The 19,712-nt window shown below is 41.7% G+C and overlaps 1 protein-coding gene across 1 annotated transcript; it reads left to right on the top strand.

The window, feature by feature from the left end:
* Positions 1–9,042: 9,042 nt before the first annotated feature.
* LOC142168181 (uncharacterized) lies at positions 9,043–11,785 on the top strand. The gene is made up of 4 exons (XM_075228840.1): positions 9,043–9,338; positions 9,438–9,781; positions 10,381–11,306; positions 11,405–11,785. Exons 1-4 carry the CDS (start codon positions 9,043–9,045, stop codon positions 11,783–11,785), a joined length of 1,947 nt encoding a protein of 648 aa, XP_075084941.1.
* The last annotated feature ends 7,927 nt before the right edge of the window (positions 11,786–19,712 follow it).

Here is a 19,712-nt window from a genome sequence, read left to right as displayed (position 1 = left end):
GGAAATGTTGGAACTGCTGCCTACTGGTGTGATCGCACCTGCGAAAATTTTGATCGTAGGTGCAAAGCCGCACGTGCGCGCAACCAGTCGCAGAAGTGGCCAAGAGTGGAACTGGGCAATGCTCGCAGGTGCGAAAAAATTGCCCGCTTCTGCAAGGCCTCATGTGCGAAGGGGTATGCGCATCTGCGAGCCCGCAGATGCGAGAAGGCCACCGCAGATGCGAGATTTTAGAAGGCCGGCTGTTTTCGTAGGCGCACATTTTTCATCCGCAAAAGCGGATGCGCATGTGTGAGCCCAGGCACCGCAGGTGCGGAAATGCCTGGGTAGTGTTAAAAATGAGGGTTCCGAGATGTTTTCCCATTTTTCCGATTTTGGAGCTCGGTTTTGGCAATTTTGGAGTGGAAGTTTTTCACACAACTTGGGGTAAGTGTTCTTGACTCCCTTGTGATTATATTTCATGAATTAATCTTCATTTTTGGTGTAAGATTATCGAATCTTCAAGAGAAATAGAAGGAAATTTCTATAATGCCACAAAACAAATTTTTTGAGTTTTGAATACCGATTCGGAGTCGGATTTGAGTGAAATTAGTATGGTTGAACTTGTAATTGGATGGGTTATTTTGTGAGTTTCGTCAGATTCCGAGACGTGAGCCCCACGGGTGATTTTTGGGACGTAATTTCGGATTTTGTGGAAAATATTAGTATTTTGATATGGAATTAATTCCTATAATTTTTGTGGGCCGAATCAAATTAATTGTGACTAGATTCGAGCCGTTTGGAAGTTGATACGCGCATAATGGAATATCTGGAGCATTGCTTAGCTTGCTCGACATTGGATTTGGCTTGTTCGAGGTAAGTAACTCTTCTCATCTTGGAGTTGAGGGTATGAACCCTAAATATATGTATTATGTGAATTGTTGGAAGGTGAAGCACATGCTAGGTGATGGGCGTGTGGGCGTGCACCATAGAAATTGTGACGTAATTGTTATTGGAATTAGGTAGTTGAAAGTTGGCTTAACTAGCGGGTTAGGTTAGGTGCCATCACGACTAGTTGGATTTTGTGTCGTGATAAGGTGGTATCAGAGCTCTAGGTTCATAGGTTCTACAAGTCATGAGCAAGTGTCTAGTAGAGTATTGTGGATCGGTATGATGATGTCCATACTTATCTTCGAGAGGCTATGGGGCATTTAGGATAATTTCCCATCTTTATATCTTTATCCGCGGAATTGATTCAGTTTGAGACATAACTCTTTAAATTCCTTTCACGTATTTGTATGCGCACATGAGCACTCGGTATCAACTGTGCATTGCCGACTTATGATTCTATGAACGACTTTCGAGAGTGTATACTGTGTTTTGGTGATTGGCCGGTCTGGAAGACTTGAGGCCATGGTTAGACCGCAGCTTAAGCTTGGTAGCTTCAGTGGTAACTGTATAATTTGGCTCATATGTCCGGTAATGTCCCTACGAGTGGAATTTGTGGCTCGATAAGTGGTGAAATGACTTTGTGATGAGTATGATGTAACTGCGGGATGTGTTAAGACGATGTGAATGTGGCGAGAAGTATTTTCTTAGTGTGAAGAAAGGCCATTGGGTGCTTGATTTTCGTTTTGATGTAACGTACAGTCTCGAGTATTAATGTTTTGAAAGATCTTTCACGTGTTAAATTTTGGGAAAAATTAAATTCTCATGTCTAGTTAATGAGTTTGGACTCAGAAAGATTAAGTGATTGCATAGTAATTGTGACTGCGAAAGAGTATAACAAGATACCAATTTGAGGCTAAGCAGGTGGGTTATCCCCTGCGGAGTAATCTACGTAGGTATGTTTCCTTATATGTGAGTGGAGAGTTTCTTTTCTGCCAGCAGGACGTATGTGTGGAAATTTGAATTTGAACCTGGCTGAGAAAGTTGTCTTGAGTGTCAAGAGAATGATTGTGAGCTTAATAGATGATTTGGGGTATTTTTATGGTTGGCATTGTATGAGTTTGAGAAGAAGTTTCGTTGAACTGACTGTGGCATTATGGCAGTAATAGAGTATGAGTATTGTGAGTTACGAAGTGTTTTAATCTATGGCTTTGAGCCAAGTGGGGGAGTCTGCTATGGAAAATCAATTCATGGGTATGTGTCAAATTTTTGTTTTGGTCTGAAGTATACTTGGGAATCAGTGATGACTTGCAGAGGTGGAGTTCGAAAATGACTCGAATAAGAAAATTCCTAGATAAGGTTATATTACACTTATGAGTATATGAAAATCGTGGGATGAGTGAGTTGTTAATTGTGAATGATATAGTGTGCATGGAGTATGAATTTGATAGGTAGTATTAAAGTAGAGTTACTTCTTTGAGTGTTGTTATGCTAAGGGGGAACGTGTCTGTTGGCCCATTTGGGAGGCGTAATTTGGATTGAGCAAAGTGGGTGACTCTCGAGAAAGTTTCAATAGGTCCTAGGTTTACATATAGCAATTGAGAATTCCTCCGGACTTATGTATGGATAAAATCTGAGATTTGCATTTGATAGTGCCTGGAATTGCGGAAATTCTGTATGACTATGGATTGTACATTTTAGTATAAGGAAGGTAAGAAGAACAATTTCAAATTCACATAAGGTATTCTCAGAGTGAGTGTTACAGTTGTGGTATTTTTGAAGATGCTTAAGAAGAATACAATTGCTTATGGGTCGTAGGGCGTTGTGGTTCTATGCTAGGTTTGTGGGGTGAGCTGTGGCTAAATATCGTGGCGTTCATCAAGGAGAAGTAACAATATGAAGACAAATTCAGAAGAAACTCGGAGAAAATAAGACAACTGGGTAGTAGGATGGATCAGTATGGTAATGGATATGATCGGTTCTTTGGGTGCTTATGATGTGGGGGCTTCTACAGGTGCTTTGTGGCAATACACCTGGGTTTGGCGACCTGCGTGGCTTGGTTGAGCTAGGGAGATTCAACTCTGATGGCTTGATTATGTGCAAATGGATTCCAAAGCATTCTCGAGTATTTCTACCACGGTTTGAGATGGGCATTTTCCTACCGGCCTGAGGAGTATGTTGAGTATTGTGATTTTCTACCGGATGGATCAAATGGAAGGCTTCTGGCTGATCGGATACGTATTCTACTTGAGACTCAGAATGATTATGAGGTTCTCATATTTTTCAACTGATGGCATGATAGATACGGTGTGTTGTGTGGGATTAAGGTTGGCGTGTGCAAGGTCACGATTTAGCTTTGAAAGGGAGGTCATAAATTCTTAGAGGGGATGAACAGTTTTCGATGTTTAGATGAATGCTATCACTACTTGTATTGCGTGAGTAGAGTATACATTTCAGAAGGCGCACTATGCTTTGAATTATGGATATTTTATAGGTATTGTGGCATTTTCCCGGTTGATCGACTGCTGATTTTAAGACGTTGCTATGTGACACGAAAGAATGGGAGAAATATTCCTCGTGGGATGATCGTGTATGAGAGATGTGTTAGACATTCGGGCGGTGGAGATGGAATCAGAAATGGTGATTCGTGTGTTCTATGGATTTGGAGCAGATTGTTTCATGGTTGCGGACTGCGAAGTCATGGCCGAAGCTAGCCAGATAATGGTATGTATTATGACTCCGTCGTTGCAAATTTTCGGAGGGTTATTTATCTACTGTGGGTAACCAGAGTCGATTTGGGGGTTTATTGGTAGGCCCAATTAGGATGTGTATTCTACACCGAGTCGGATTGGTTGGCTCCACACTGCTATTGTTGAGGGATGTGTCGTTCGGTTGGTGTTGGACTAATTCATGTTCTGAATGATCTATGAGTTACTCTTCTATGCTACGAGAAGTTGTGATTCATTGGTTATGTGCACAGATGGTGTGGTTCTATTTGGGCTTTATAGCGAAATTTGAGCGTGATGAGTATTTGGGTATTGCATGATCGATTGTGTAATGGTTATGTTCTTTCAGGTTTCGTGTGGCATTTTTGTCATTTGTCTCTCCGTCGTTATTGATTTTTTAGCAAGGTGACTCAAGGTAGATAATATGGACTCGTGTTTGGATGGGGTCGCGCATTGCAGCGGAGTTATGTTAAGGTATGAACCTTGTGTTAGAATCGTGTGATGGTTCTACGGTGTGTGATGGATTTTTAGCATTTCTTATGGTGGTACTTGTTAATCTGGTGGGGCAGTTCTCTCATTTGAGTTATTTTCCACGATTGAGTACATTTTAATTGTTGCGTATTGGTGCACGGATGGCACGGGTTGTGGCTCTGAATTATATTGGTGCGGCATGTCTGTAAAATAGTTGTGTTTAGTAATATAAGGTCCTTGGACCTAGAATGGGTACTATCAGGTTTTTATTTCGATATATTCGGGAGTATAATATTGAAAGTCAGCTCAGAAGGAGATTATGGTTCTGGTTGGGGTGAGAGAGCTCCGTGACTTATTGATCTGGTAAGTGGTCATGAAATTTCGCGTGTTTCTTTTATTATCAATAGTGTACGAAGGTTTTGGGATGAGGTTTGGTTCGATATGGGTTTAATACTAGTATTTGGCTGGTTTTGGAGTAGTCACTGTGATCAGGAATGGTGCTACGAGCATGCGAGTTGTGTAATATGTTAGGTGATTATGTCTGTGGTTATGGTTATGGCTTAATACAGCTTGTTCAAACTCATACAGTGTGTAAATGTAAGATTCGTGTATTGAAAGAAATTCTAAAGGTTGGAAATTAAATTCCAAGGTTTATGGGCTAAAGTTATATCAATGATTTCAGTTGTATTGTGTTGTCAAGCTTATATGGAATAGGGTGACATGGGTTCACCCCCGGGTACGTGCGTGGTAAGATGAAATAGTGATTTGAAGGCTTGGAAACTACTCTTGGCATGTTCGAGGACGAACGTATGTTTAAGTGGGGGAGAATGTAACAACCCAGCCAGTCGTTTTGAGTATTACAACCCTGTTTCCCCATTTACTGCTCAAATTGTACTTTATAGTTGTTGTGTGAATTGCCGGGGTAAATGGTTCGGGTCCGGTGAGGTTTTGGAATGAATTGGAACACTTAGTTCCAAGGTTTAAAGCTTAAGTTAAATAGTGACCGGATGTCGACTTATATGTAAACGACCTCGGAATAGAGTTTTGATGATTCCAAAAGCTTCGCATGGTGATTTTGGACTTAGGAGCGTGTCCGGAAAATTATTTGGAGGTCCGTAGTGGAATTAGGCTTGAAATGGCGAAAGTTGAATTTTTGGAAGTTTGACCGTGGGGTTGACTTTTTGATATCGGGGTCGAAATCTAATTCTAGAAATTGGAATAGGTCTGTAATGTGAAATGTGACTTGTGTGCAAAATTTGAAGACATTCCGGATTGATTTGATGTGTTTCGGCACAAGATATAGAATTTGAAGGTTCAAAGTTCATTGATTTTGATTTGAGGTGCGATTCATCCTTTTGAAGTTGTTTGATGTGATTTGAGGCCTCGAGTAGGTCCGTATTATGTTATGGGACTTGTTGGTAAATTTGGTTGAGGTCCCGGGGGCCTCGGGTGAGTTTCGGAAGATTAACGGATCAAATTCGGACTTAAGGAAATGTTGGAACTACTGCCTACTGGTGTGAACGCACCTGCGAAGATTTTGATCGCATGTGCGAAGCCGCACGTGCGCACAACCAGTCGCAGAAGAGGCCAAGAGTGGAACTGGGCAGTGCTCACAGGTGTGAAGAAATTGCCCGCATCTGCGAGGCCGCATGTGCGAAGGGGTATGCGCATCTACGAGCCCGCAGATGCGAGAAGGGCACTGTAGATGCTAGATTTTTGAAAGCCGGCTGTTTTCGTAGTCGCACATTTTTCGTCCGCAAAAGCGGATGCGTAGGTGCGAGCCCAGGCACCGCAGGTACGGAAATGCCTGGGCAGTGTTAAAAACGAGGGTTCAGAGATTTTTTCCCATTTTTCCGATTTTGGAGCTCAGTTTGGGCGATTTTGGAGAGTAATGTTTCCACACAACTTGGGGTAAGTGTTCTTGACTCTCTTATGATTATATTTCATGAATTAATCTTCATTTTTGGTGTAAGATTATCGAATCTTCAAGAGAAATAGAAGGAAATTTCTATAATGTCACAAAACGAATTTTTCGAGTTTTGAATACCGATTCGGAGTCGAATTTGAGTGAAATTAGTATGGTTGAACTTGTAATTTGATGGTATGTCGTATTTTGTGAGTTTCGTCGGATTCCGAGATGTGGGCCCCACAGGTGATTTTTGGGGCGTAATTTCAGATTTTGTGGAAAATATTAGTATTTTGATATGGAATTAATTCCTATAATTTTTGTGGGCTAAATCAAATTAATTGTGACTACATTCGAGCCGTTTGGAAGTTGATACGCGCAGAATGGAATTTCTGGAGCATTGCTTAGCTTGCTCGACATTGGATTTGGCTTGTTCGAGGTAAGTAACTCGTCTAATTTTGGAGCTGAGGGTATGAACCCTGAATATATGTATTATGTGAATTGTTGGGAGGTGACGCACATGCTAGGTGACGGGCATGTGGGAGTGCACCATAGAAACTGTGACATAATTGTTATTGAAATTGGGTAGTTGAAAGTTGGCTTATCTAGCGGGTTGGGTTAGGTGCCATCACGACTAGTTGAATTTTGGGTCGTGATAATAAAATCCACATGATCAAGGTTAGAATAAGAAAACAAAGAAGAAAGGTCAAGTGAATATTCCTCTGGTATGTCCAAGACTATTTGTTTCTCATTCTCTTCTACCAAATGTTGCAAATGTGAAAAGGTGGATGGGGGTTTGAACTCTTCTTTCGTTTCTTCACACTCAACCACAGCCTTATTTTCAATCATCTCAATTGAATCAGAGTCATCTTGAATAGTGAAAAGCTCTCTCTGTGGATACTCATCCTCTTGGGTAGGCTCATTCTCACAGGGTATCTCCTCCATATATTCACCATCACAACGCAATGAGCTTTCTAAGTGTAATTATTATTTGACTTTCTTGCATTTTTAGGTTGTTCATGGCTTCATCATCTTGTGTAAATCTCTCTATCGACTTATTTATGAACTTATACATAAGCCCTTCCAAGCTACCATTCTCCCCTTGAGGTGGTTGTCTCACTTCGCTTCCATTCCAGTTATAATAAGGGTATTCATCCTAACCAGAGTCAAGATTGTACCCATATGAATCCTCATACCTGTACGAACTAGAAACAGAGTGAGACTGTTCAAAATACGAACCATAGGAGGAATACATACCTGTTTGACAATCAACCCATAGATGATTTCCACCACATTTAAAACACATAGCAGACCGCTGATAATATTCATCTGCTAACTCTTCAACCGTTTTCTTAGGCTGGTTGTACTCCATCTTCACAATATTTAGAGTTCAATATCTATAGTATCTTCTCCAACTTATTAGGAACTACAAAAAAATTATTGAAAAGAAGTTAACTAATAAAGAAAATAAAATTGAAAAGGAAAAAGAAAAGAAAAAAACTAAAACATAATTCTTGAATTAGCACTACAAACTATTTCAAACACTATTGATTTTCAATCCCCAGCAACAGCGCAAAAATTTGACGAGCGCAAAACATACTTAAATATGCTCGCTAGTCGAATATAGTAAAATATAATATTGTATCCACAGGTATTGGAGTTAAACAATATTATTGTAGTTTGTAGTTAGATTGCTATCCAAGATGATCAAAAGTTGAGAATTATGTGAATTAAAACTAAAATTAACTAAGAATCTAGAGTTAATTGACTAATGACAATCAAACAAAAGTAGCAAGGATGTTATCAATGGGAGAAAATAAGGGTTGATTGGATAGGTGCAAGATAATTATCTGCGATTTAACTCTAGTTAATTCACTCCTAATGTTCAAGTGAGTCTCTCGAATTCACTCAACTTGCTATAATTATAGAATTAATGGTTGCAAACATTTATTCAAGCCTATTTGACTTAGTCTCTACTTGAGAAAGAGAGACTTAGTCTAAGAAAACTTGGCTAACAAGAAATTGGGATGAACTAAAGAAATTGATAGTCCCAATTAAAGGGTTGAATCTAGAGATAGTAAAACCCGACTTGAGCATCTATCAACTGTTTTGTGCATTACCCATTTGGACTTGAGAGAGAGCCAAATTGGGTAAAACCACTATATTACCGAGAGGTATTGAGTGGGTAATTGTGTGTTGATTGCTATGATACACCCCGACCAACGAAACCCGCTCTAAAGCCCATAACCCGTTAGGCAAACACCTAGGTGGAAGTCACAGCCCTAGAGCTTTTACATACTTGAAAAAAATAAACACCAAAAATATTATTATCTATCTTTACATTTGCAAACCGTAGCATAATTTAGAAGTAGAATCAAAACACAGTTTGTGGAAGTGCATCTTAGACACTTTACGCGCTTATTCCGAATATATACCTAATCTTATATACGCTCCCCGTGGATTCGATCCCGACTCCCAGTTAGGTAATTATTATTGCAATCGACCGCTTCACAACCCCAAACTGAGGTATTATTTGGGCGAGATCAAATTTTGCCGTCGTTGCAGGGGAGCTAAAAAACAGATTTAGGTATAATTATTAAGCCTGAGGATAGTCCTGTATCGGCTATTCCATAGTCAGAGTCCGCAGCCACTGAGGAAAATAGGAGGTTGCGCGTCCGCATGTTAGAAATGTGGGACGCTTGGTCTAATGGAAAAGAACCGCCCAGTATAATCCCAGGATTTCCTGAACTGCTTCCCAAGATGAGTGGAATCTCTAATGTCCCCATCCCCGTAACAAACTCATTCATCCCGTTTGGGTACCCCACTATATCGGCCAATTTCACCGGTATGCCTTCTGAGGTTCGCCCCCAGGCACCATTTTCAGGGGTACCTTCTACATTATTCACCGCACCACCAGTCTCTACTATGGCACAACCAACAGTTCTCAGGCCATGCTTCGAGCCTTCAGCTTTCACTTTTCAAGTCCCGCAATTTCAGCTAGACAATGCTCGTGTTACCCCAAACTCTTACCCTCAACACCCGCAGTTTGAGTCTCTTATGGAATAGGAAAGAGCTATGAGAAACCCCGAGAAAGAAGAGATGGTTCGGAAGATGAAAAGCCTTGTAAAAGGTCTGAAGAACATGCAAGGCCTGAGTGTCCAAAAGAGTGTCTCCTACTCCGATCTGTGTATGTTTCCTCATGTTCATTGGCCCGTTGGTTTTAAAATGCCAAAATTTGAAAAGTACGACGGGCACGGAGACCTGATCGCTCATTTGAAAAGATATTGCAATCAGCTGAGAGGGGCAGGTGGAAAAGAAGAACTTTTGATGGCCTATTTCGGGGAGAGCTTGACGGGAATTGCGTCAGAATGGTACATAGATCAGGACATCTCCCATTAGCATATATGAGATAACTTGGCCCGAGATTTCGTCAGGCAATTTCAATACAATATTGATATAGCTCCAAATAGGAATTCTCTAACCAATTTCAAGAAGAAAATCACGGAAAGCTTCCGTGAATATGCTATCAAGTGGCGTGAGCAAGCATCCAGAGTGAAACCGCCTATGGATGAGGCAGAAATGGTCAATGTTTTCTTACAGGCCCAAGAGGCCGATTACTTTCAGAACATGATGTATGCAATGGGAAAAACTTTTGCAGAGGCCATAAAAATCGGAGAAATGGTAGAAAATGGCTTGAAAACTGGCCGAATCATAAGTCAATCTACTTTTAGAGCCACCTCCCAAGCCATCCAGAACGGCTCGAGAGTTTTAGCAAATCAAAAGAAGAGGGAAGAAGGAGCCATGATGACTTCAGGTTTGAGAGGCCCCCATCGATCCCGCGATCATTCTTACCTGCCTTCCAGAACCCCACAACACTACTACCCCTATCAAGATGCAGCATATTCTGTGGCACCGCCTCCCTATGCGGTGATGAATGCCCAACCTTATACACGGCCATAACAACACTACAACCAAAACCGATCTCCACCTCCCAGAAATAATCATCCTTACCAAGCTCCATATAACCCCCGTCCCCCACAAAACAATTACCAACATAATACATGCCCTCGTGAGCATCCTAGGAGAAACAACTTCACCCCTATTGGTGAGTCCTACTCTAGCCTATTTCCAAAATTAGTCCAGATGGGTCTATTACAACTTGTACCTCCAAACCGGCAAAATCCGGAATCTCCATCATACCGGCCCGGTACTAGGTGTGCCTATCATTCAGTGCAGAGGGTCATGATACAGAGGAATGTTGGACTCTTAAGAGAGCCGTTAAGAATTTGATAGAACAAAAATGAGTGGTGCTGAGGGACGAGGAAGTCCCCAATGTGACTAATAATCCATTACCGACTCACAACAATGGGTCAGTCATTGGAATGATTTGTGATGATAAAGAGTTTTATCCAGCTTTGAAAGCTATCATCACCATTGTCGATTCAGAGGCAAGACCTAAAGCGGCGGTGAAACAAGCCAAAAATGAGAAGAAAATCACTTTAACTCCTCAAGTTGCAGAAACAAATACTGGGGTAGCACCTGCTAAGGACGCAATTCTCTATGTTCCTAGGGCCCCAAGGAAAGAACAACTCATGTTGAACACTCCCAAAAGATTTGAGCGGAGGAAAGTCACGCTAAATGTGCCAAAGTTGTATGTGCCAAAAGGGATTTATGTGGCGCGGGGGCCGGTAATTTCACCAAGGCTGAATGAGCCTGTGGTTATTAGTCGCGCACCACAGAGCCCTGTGAGAGACCCCACTGCAGTCCCTTGGAATTATAGCAAAACAATGGTTACTTACAAGTGGAAAGAGATTATGGGAGAGGTGAACGAAATGAACCAACCTAGGAAGTACCACAACCCAGAAGAGCAAAAGATGTTAAAACTGAGCAAGGATAAACGGTTTCCGCCTAAGAAACTTGTGAGTTCTGAGGAAGCAGAAGAGTTTTTCCGAAAAATGAAAACTTCGGAATATGCAATAATTGACCAGCTCAGGAAGACTCCTTCCCATGTTTCACTTTTATCTCTTTTTATTAGCTCAAATGAACATCAGAAAGTACTCCTGAAAACATTGAACGAGGCATATGTCTCGGTTGAAACTTCAGTTGAACAACTGGAAAGAATGACTGGACAATTCTTTGAAGTTAATAGGATTTCCTTCAGCCGTGATGATTTGCCCCAAGAGGGAGCCGCCCACAAAAAAGCCCTTCACTTGACTGTCAAATGCAAAGGTTATTATATGAAGAGAGTCATGCTAGATAGTGGGTCTGGGGTTGACATTTGCCCTCTCTCAACACTCCAGAGGATGAAAATTGGAACAGAAAGAATCCGACCAAACAATGTATGTGTGTGCGCTTTTGATGGTGTCAAACGAGACACAATAGGGGAAATTGATTTGATTTTGACCATTGGCCCTGTAGATTTCGAAGAACTTTCCAGGTTCTGGACATGGATACTTCATATAATTTTCTCCTAGGAAGACCATGGACTCACGCTGCAGGAGCTGTGCCCTACACTCTTCATCAAATGGTCAAATTTGAACATGAAAACCAAGAAATTGTTGTCTACGGGGAGGATGAACAGTCCATTTACAGGGACCCTTCAGTCCCATGTCTCGAAGCTAGAGAAGGAAGTGAGCACATTGTCTACCAAGCCTTCAAAATTGTGATCATTGATCAATGCGAAGAAAGGGCCCCGTTTCCTCAACCTTGTTTATCTAATGCCTCGGTCATGGTCACCACTGAAATGATTAAACATGGGTACAAGCCTGGAAAGGGGCTCGGGGTATATCTACAAGGCATCATAGAGCCCGTTACGTGAACCGCCAATGAGAAATTCTTCGGCATAGGTTTTCGAGCTACAGAGGCCAATAGAAAATGGGCTGATGAGCGCAACAAAAATGGGTGGGTCCTGCCTCAGCCCGTTCCGCATCTCGCCAAGTCATTTATTGATCCCAAATATGATGAAGAATAAGAAGAAGAGGCCTTCACGGCTGAAAAGATTGAGGATATTTGTGAAGCCATGAAACGAATGTTGTATAAGTCCCACATGGTCCAGCCGGGGAAGGAACGAGCACTGTTGAGGTGTTATACATGGGGCCAAATGCCAAGCTTCAGAATTGGAAAGCTACCCTATTCCCTATCAGGCGGGAATCCTGGTAGTCCAGTCTTGCCATCTTTTCTACATTACGAGTTATTTCAGGGTGTAACTCGAATATTTTTATTTTATTGTCTTTTGATTTCGATGTAAACCCTCTTATCTTTAATTTAATGAAATAAAATCAATATTTCATCATCAATGGATGTTTCCTTTTTCTTTATTCTAATTTTGCTATTTTTCTTATCTTTTCCTTTTTAGTTCTAATAATGCGGACTTAAATAACATGACATGCTTGCGGACTTCTTGCCCAGATCCTAAAATGCTATCTAACTGTGAAATAATGAATCAAGATCCAAAATATGATGAAGATGAGGCTTTTAGGGAAATAAATCGAGAATTGGAACAATTTGAGAATAAGCCTAAGCCAAACTTAAATGAAACCGAGCCAGTTAATTTGGGCAGTCCAAAAGAGGTCCGAGAAACCATGATAAGCATTCACGCCGATGAAAGAACTAGGGATGCATTGATCCAACTTTTGTTTGAATTCAAGGATGTGTTTGCATGGTCCTATGATGATATGCCAGGTTTGAGCGTTGATTTGGTAGTACATAAATTGCCAACTTATCCCGGTTACCCACTCATACAACAAAAGTAAAGAAAGTTTAAAACGGAAATCGGTGATAAGATCAAAGAAGAAGTCACCAAACAATTAAAAGCTGGTGTGATTCGGGTGGTCCGATACACCACGTGGTTAGCTAATGTGGTCTCAGTGCCGAAGAAAGATGGGAAAACCCGAGTGTGTGTTGATTATCGGGATTTGAACAAAGCAAGTCCCAATGACAACTTTCCACTGCCAAACATTCATATTCTTGTTGACAACTGTTCCAAACATGAGACACAGTCTTTCGTGGATTGTTATGCTGGGTATCACCAGGTTCTGATGGATGAGGACGACGCAGAAAAGATGGCTTTCACCACGCCGTGGGGCACTTATTATTACAGAGTCATGCCATTCGGTTTGAAAAATGCTGGGGCAACTTACATGAGAGCCATGACTGCCATCTTCCATGACATAATGCACCGGGAAATTGAGGTGTATGTGGATGATGTGATCATTAAATCCAGAACACAAGAAGGCCATGTGCGAGATCTGAGAAAGTTCTTTGAGCGTCTGCGCAGGTATGATTTGAAATTAAATCCAGCCAAATGTGCATTCGGAGTTCCATCTGGGAAACTTCTGGGGTTTATAGTCAGCCAGAGGGGTATTGAGTTAGATCCGACAAAGATAAAGTCTATTCGGGATTTTCCACCTCCGAGAACCAAGAAAGAGGTCATGAGTCTACAAGGGAGATTGAATTGCATCAGCAGGTTCATTGCTCAGCTTACTACCACGTGTGAGCCCATATTTAAGTTGCTGAAAAAGATGCAGCGATCAAATGGACAGATGAATGTCAAGAGGCTTTTGATAAGATCAAAGAATATCTGTCAAATCCGCCAGTGTTGGTTCCACCCGAGCCAGGAAGACCTTTGTTCTTGTATCTGACAGTCTTGGAAAATTCCTTTGGTTGTGTCCTGGGGCAACATGATGTGACCGCGAAGAGAGAGAAGGCCATATACTACTTGAGCAAGAAGTTTACCATTTATGAAGCCAAGTATACTTTGTTGGAAAAAACTTGTTGCGCCCTAACTTGGGTAGCCCAGAAGCTCAGACATTATCTTTTGGCCTACACCACATATCTCATAACTAGAATGGATCCTCTGAAGTACATATTCCAGAAACCAATGCCTACGGGAAGGTTAGAAAAATGGCAAATCCTGCTCACTGAGTTCGACATTGTCTATGTCACCCGTACAGCGATGAAAGCTCAAGCCTTGGTGGATCATCTAGCTGAGAACCCGGTTGATGATGAATACCAACCCCTAAGTACTTACTTTACAGACGAGGAAGTAAATTCAGTTGAAGTAATTCCAGAAGACACCAATGCTTGGAAAATGTTCTTTGATGGAGCTGTAAATGCAAAAGGTGTCAGGATTGGGGAAATTTTGGTTTCGCCCACCGGTCAGCACTATCCGGCCACAGCCCAGCTTCGGTTCTTCAGTACCAACAACACCGCTGAGTATGAAGCCTGCATTATAGGCATGAATATGGCAGTTGATCTGGATGTGGAAGAATTGTTAATCATGGGAGATTCAGATTTGATCATTCGGCAAGCCCAAGGTGAATGGGAAACTCGAGATATCAAGCTTATCCCATATAGGCAACATGTGGAAGATCTTAGCAAACGATTTAAGTTCGTCGAGTTCAGGTATATTCCTCGATTCCACAACGAGTTAGTTGATGCATTAGCTACTTTGGCCTCAATGTTGCCGTATCCGGGCAATGTCCATATTGACCCGATGGAAATCCAAATTCAAGAGAGGCATGGTTATTATAATACAATTAAAATAGAACCATATGTTCAGCCATGTTATCATGATATCAAAAAGTTTATGAAAATAAAGAAATATCCCGAACAGGCTAGTGGAGACCAAAAGAGAACCATTGAAGGCTTGCCAGCAGTTTCTTCTTGAGCGGAGAAATCTTGTACAAAAGAACTCCAGATCTGAATCTCTTGAGGTGTGTAGATGCCCTAGAAGCTGAAAAGATCATGAACAAAGTGCATTCGGGAGTATGTGGACCTCACATGAACGGATATGTCCTTGCAAAGAAAATCCTTCGGGCAGGTTATTACTCGATAACCATGGAAAAGGATTACTTCAGTTTTGTCCGGAAGTGTCATCAGTGTCAGATACACGGTGATCGTATTCATGCACCACCTTCAGAGTTATATCCTATGTCAGCACCTTGGCCATTCGTTGCCTGGGGTATGGATGTCATTGGGCCAATCGAGCCAAAAGCTTCAAATGGGCACAGATTCATCTTGGTTGCCATTGATTATTTCACAAAGTGGGTTGAAGCAGTCACTTTCAAAGCCGTCACCAAGAAAGCGGTGGTGGACTTCGTGCATTCCAACATTATTTGTCGTTTTGGTATTCCTAAAACTATCATTACAGACAATGCTGCAAATCTCAACAGCCACTTGATGAGGGAGGTATGCGAACAATTTAAGATTACGCATCGTAATTCTACCCCTTATCGGCCCAAAGCTAATGGCGTTGTTGAAGCTGCAAACAAGAATATCAAGAAGATCCTCAAAAAAATGATTCAAAGTTCTAGACAGTGGCATGAAAAGCTGCTTTTCGCATTATTGGGATATCGCACAACCGTGCGCACATCAGTTGGGGCTACGCCTTACTTATTGGTTTATGGCGCTGAAGCCGTAATACCTGCAGAAGTTGAAATTTCCTCTCTTCGAATCATTGTTGATGCCGAGATCGAGGATGATGAATGGATCAAGGCCCGATTGGAAAAATTAACTATGACTGATGAAAAGCGAATGGTCGCAGTTTGCCACGGGCAGTTGTACCAACAAAGAATGGCCAGTGCCTACAACAAGAAAGTGCGACCCAGGAAATTCGAAGTGGGGCAACTCGTTCTGAGACGTATTCTCCCGCATCATGAGGAAGCAAAAGGAAAATTTGCTCCAAATTGGAAAGGTCCGTACATTATAGGAAAACTGTTGCCGAAAGGAGCGTTGTACTTGGGAGACATTGAAGGAAATGACCCCGAAACAGCTGTCAATGCAGATGCGGTCAAGAGGTATTATGTTTGACCCTTTTTTGTTTCTTTGATCACCCTCTTTGGAACCTGGAAGTTACTACGGAAAAGGAGAAAAAAAAAGTTCCTTGAACTACGTTTGACTTGATTCCGAAAGGATACGCAGGTAGCCTCTCTCTAGGGTTCAGTCACACCAAAACAAAAACCCAAATTCCCTCAAAAGTGAAACTGGGGTAGATGTTATAATGGTTTGGCGATGGTTTTGTCTGAAAGGTTCCAAAGTTGTAATTTAATCCAAATCCTTTTTACCCAAATCTTTTTCAAGTCCTTCCGATCAATTGGCAAAGAGATTCAAAATGGGAAGATACAGTTACTCGGATCTGATACAACAAAATGAGAGAAATAAAATGAGAGAGTCTAATTGGTGAAAACCTCACGGGCACCATAAGGCGATGGTAAGTAGAGAAATTCGAAAATGAGAGAGTCTTGTTAGTGAAAACTCACAAAGAGCACTATAAGGCGATGGTGAGAAGAGAAATGAGATAGGCCAGTTGGTGAAAACCCACAAAGGGCGCCGCTGATCGAAAAGAGGATCCTCACAGTCACTGGCATCGACACAGTCCTGGGCAAAGTTTCTCAGTCTCAAAGCAAGAGTTGTGATGAATTTTTGAGAGTTGAACGATTTACACAGATCAGGCATCTAGTCCAAGAGGCATGTCATGCTCATTGAAGTCTGTATACACTCCAGATAAGTCCTTCTTTCGTTTCCCCGAAAGGGATACCTCTTGTCTAAATTCATTTGTCCATTCCATTGTTTGCTTTTCTTTGAATCCTTTTCGGTTTAACTCTGTTCTGAAACTAAGACAAAGAAGGGAAGGCAGGACTGATTTACAGGGTTCTTACTTGATACAAGCCAATATGCAAAAGAAAAGGCACCCAATCTCGGCAAGGGCATCAAGTTGACTCCAACTAGCCATGTTGGCCGATGTTTCGAAATCAAAAACTGTTGAAAGAGGAAATTCAAAGTCAAATGCCCACAAGGGCAAAATAAAAGTTGAAAAGGCTAAGTCCCACGTGACTAACCATCATGGCAAAATCTGGAAAAGCCAGAGGTTCTCCGAGGTTAGAAATGCAATAGATATTCAGGAAACAACCAGTTGCAACTGAAAGGACCAAGACCAAGTGACTGAAACAATCAAGGCCACAAAACCAACCACCGTTTCAAACTAACAAATTGTTCTTTGTTTGAAAAAAAAATAGGGAAACAGGTGCAATCCAAAAGCAAACTTGCAAGAAGTAGGTGCAACCAAAATGAAATTACGCAAATGCTAGAAACAGTTTTGCAGCAACTACTGCGAAAGGAAAGTCTTCTCCAAACTCTTTCCCGCATTTTACTCATTATCTTAAAATAATATATGAAATTAAAAAGAACAAAAGAAAAAACAAATCATGGTAGTATAGGGTCTCCAATCCCTAGCTGCGTTTTCCAACATATGGTCTCCACTCCCTAGCTGATGATTTTTAGACATAGGGTCTCCACTCCCTAGTCGCATTTCCAACATAGGGTCTCCACTCCCTAGTTGATTTTATTTTAGACATAGGGTCTCCCACTCCCTAGATGCTTTTCCACCATAGGGTCTCCACTCCCTAGTTGATGATTTTTAGACATAGGGTCTCCACTCCCTATTCGCTTTTCTAACATAGGGTCTCCACTCCCTAGTTGATATTTTTAGACATAGGGTCTCCACTCCCTAGTCTGCTATTCCAATATAGGGTCTCCACTCCCTAGTTGATGATTTTCCAGCATAGGGTCTCCACTCCCTAATTGATGATTTTTAGACATAGGGTCTCCATTCCCTATTCGCTTTTCCAACATAGGGTCTCCACTCCCTAGTTGATGTTTTTAGACATAGGGTCTCCACTTCCTAGTCTGCTATTCCAATATAGGGTCTCCACTTCCTAGTTGATATTTTTCACACATAGGGTCTCCACTCCCTAGTTGATGATTTATAGACATAGGGTCTCCACTCCCTATTCGCTTTTCCAACATAGGGTCTCCACTCCCTAGTTGATTTTATTTTTAGACATAGGGTCTCCACTCCCTAGTCGCCTTTTCCAACATAGGGTCTCCACTCCCTAGTTGATTTTATTTTAGACATAGGGTCTCCACTCCCTAGTCGCTTTTCCAACATAGGGTATCCACTCCCTAGTTGATTTTAATTTTAGACATAGGGTCTCCACTCCCTAGTTGATGTTTTTCCAACATAGGGTCTCCACTCCCTAGTTGATGATTTTTAGACATAGGGTCTCCACTCCCTAGTCTGCTTTTCCAACATAGGGTCTCCACTCCCTAGTTGATGTTTTTAGACATAGGACCTTCACTCCCTATTCGTTTTTCCAATATAGAGTCCCCACTCCATAGTTGAAGTTATTTTGGACATAGGGTCTCCACTCCATAGTCGCTTTTCTAACATAGGGTCTCCACTCCCTAGTTGATGATTTTTAGACATAGGGTCTCCACTCCCTAGTCGCTTTTCCAACATAGGGTCTCCACTCCCTAGTTGATTTTATTTTTAGACATAGGGTCTCCACTCCCTAGTCGCCTTTTCCAACATAGGGTCTCCACTCCCTAGTTGATTTTATTTTAGACATAGGGTCTCCACTCTCTAGTCTTTTTTCCAACATAGGGTATCCACTCCCTAGTTGATTGATATTTTAAAAATAGGGTCTCCACTCCCTAGTTGATGATTTTTAGACATAGAGTCTTCACTCCCTAGTCGCTTTTCAAATATAGGGTCTCCACTCCCTAGTTGATGATTTTTAGACATAGGGTCTCCACTCCCTAGTCGCTTTTCCAACATAGGGTCTCCACTCCCTAGTTGATTTTATTTTTAGACATAGGGTCTCCACTCCCTAGTCGCCTTTTCCAACATAGGGTCTCCACTCCCTAGTTGATTTTATTTTAGACATAGGGTCTCCACTCTCTAGTGGCTTTTCCAACATAGGGTATCCACTCCCAAGTTGATTGATATTTTAGACAGAGGGTCTCCACTCCCTAGTCTCTTTTCCAACATAGGGTCTCCACTCCCTAGTTGATGCTTTTCCAACATTGGGTCTCCACTCCCTAGTTGATGATTTTTAGACATAGGGTCTCCACTCCCTAGTCGCTTTTCCAACATAGGGTCTCCACTCCCTAGTTGATTTTATTTTTCCAGCATAGGGTCTCCACTCCCTAGTTGCCTTTTCCAACATAGGGTCTCCACTCCCTAGTTAATTTTATTTTAGACATAGGGTCTCCACTCCCTAGTCGCTTTTCCAACATAGGGTATCCACTCCCTAGTTGATTGATATTTTTGACATAGGGTCTCCACTCCCTAGTCTCTTTTCCAACATAGGGTCTCCACTCCCTAGTTGATGATTTTCCAACATAGGGTATCCACTACCTAGTTGATGATATTTTAGACATAGGGTCTCCACTCCCTAGTTGATGATTTTCCAACATAGGGTATCCACTACCTAGTTGATGATATTTTAGACATAGGGTCTCCACTCCCTAGTCTCTTTTCAAACATAGGGTCTCCACTCCCTAGTTGATGATTTTCCAACATAGGGTCTCCACTCCCTAGTTGATATTTTTAGACATAGGATCTCTACTCCCTAGTTGATGTTATTGGAGATATAGGGTCTCCACTCCCTAGTCGTCTTTTCCAACATAGGGTCTTCACTCCCTAGTTGATTTTATTTTCGACATAGGGTCTCCACTACCTAGTCGCTTTTTCCAACATAGGGTCTCCACTCCCTAGTTGATTTGATCTTAAATGCAGGGTACACCATTCCCCGATATCTTTGCCAATATAGGGTATCCATTCCCTGGCCATATTTTCCCAACATAAGGTACACCAATCCTTAGTTGAGACATCCTTTTGACAATAAAAGAACACAATCCAAAAAAAATTACATTTTCAGGGTACACCACTCCCGACCTTTTAT

This window comes from Nicotiana tabacum, chromosome 13 (assembly GCF_000715075.1).
Source record: "Nicotiana tabacum cultivar K326 chromosome 13, ASM71507v2, whole genome shotgun sequence".
Classification (NCBI taxonomy): Eukaryota; Viridiplantae; Streptophyta; class Magnoliopsida; order Solanales; family Solanaceae; genus Nicotiana; species Nicotiana tabacum.
Note: the sequence above shows the minus strand (reverse complement) of the source record. Positions and strands in the feature narration are given on the sequence as shown.

What these genes read in the sequence shown, in the direction of transcription:
- LOC142168181 (XM_075228840.1), top strand. Translation starts at nt 9,043, where the DNA reads ATGAGAAACCCCGAGAAAGAAGAGATGGTTCGGAAGATGAAAAGCCTT. An exon ending in ACGGGAATTGCGTCAGAATG is followed by an intron (nt 9,339 to 9,437) that starts GTACATAGATCA and finishes AGCTCCAAATAG; the next exon opens with GAATTCTCTAACCAATTTCA. An exon ending in AAAGAATCCGACCAAACAAT is followed by an intron (nt 11,307 to 11,404) that starts GTATGTGTGTGC and finishes AGAACTTTCCAG; the next exon opens with GTTCTGGACATGGATACTTC.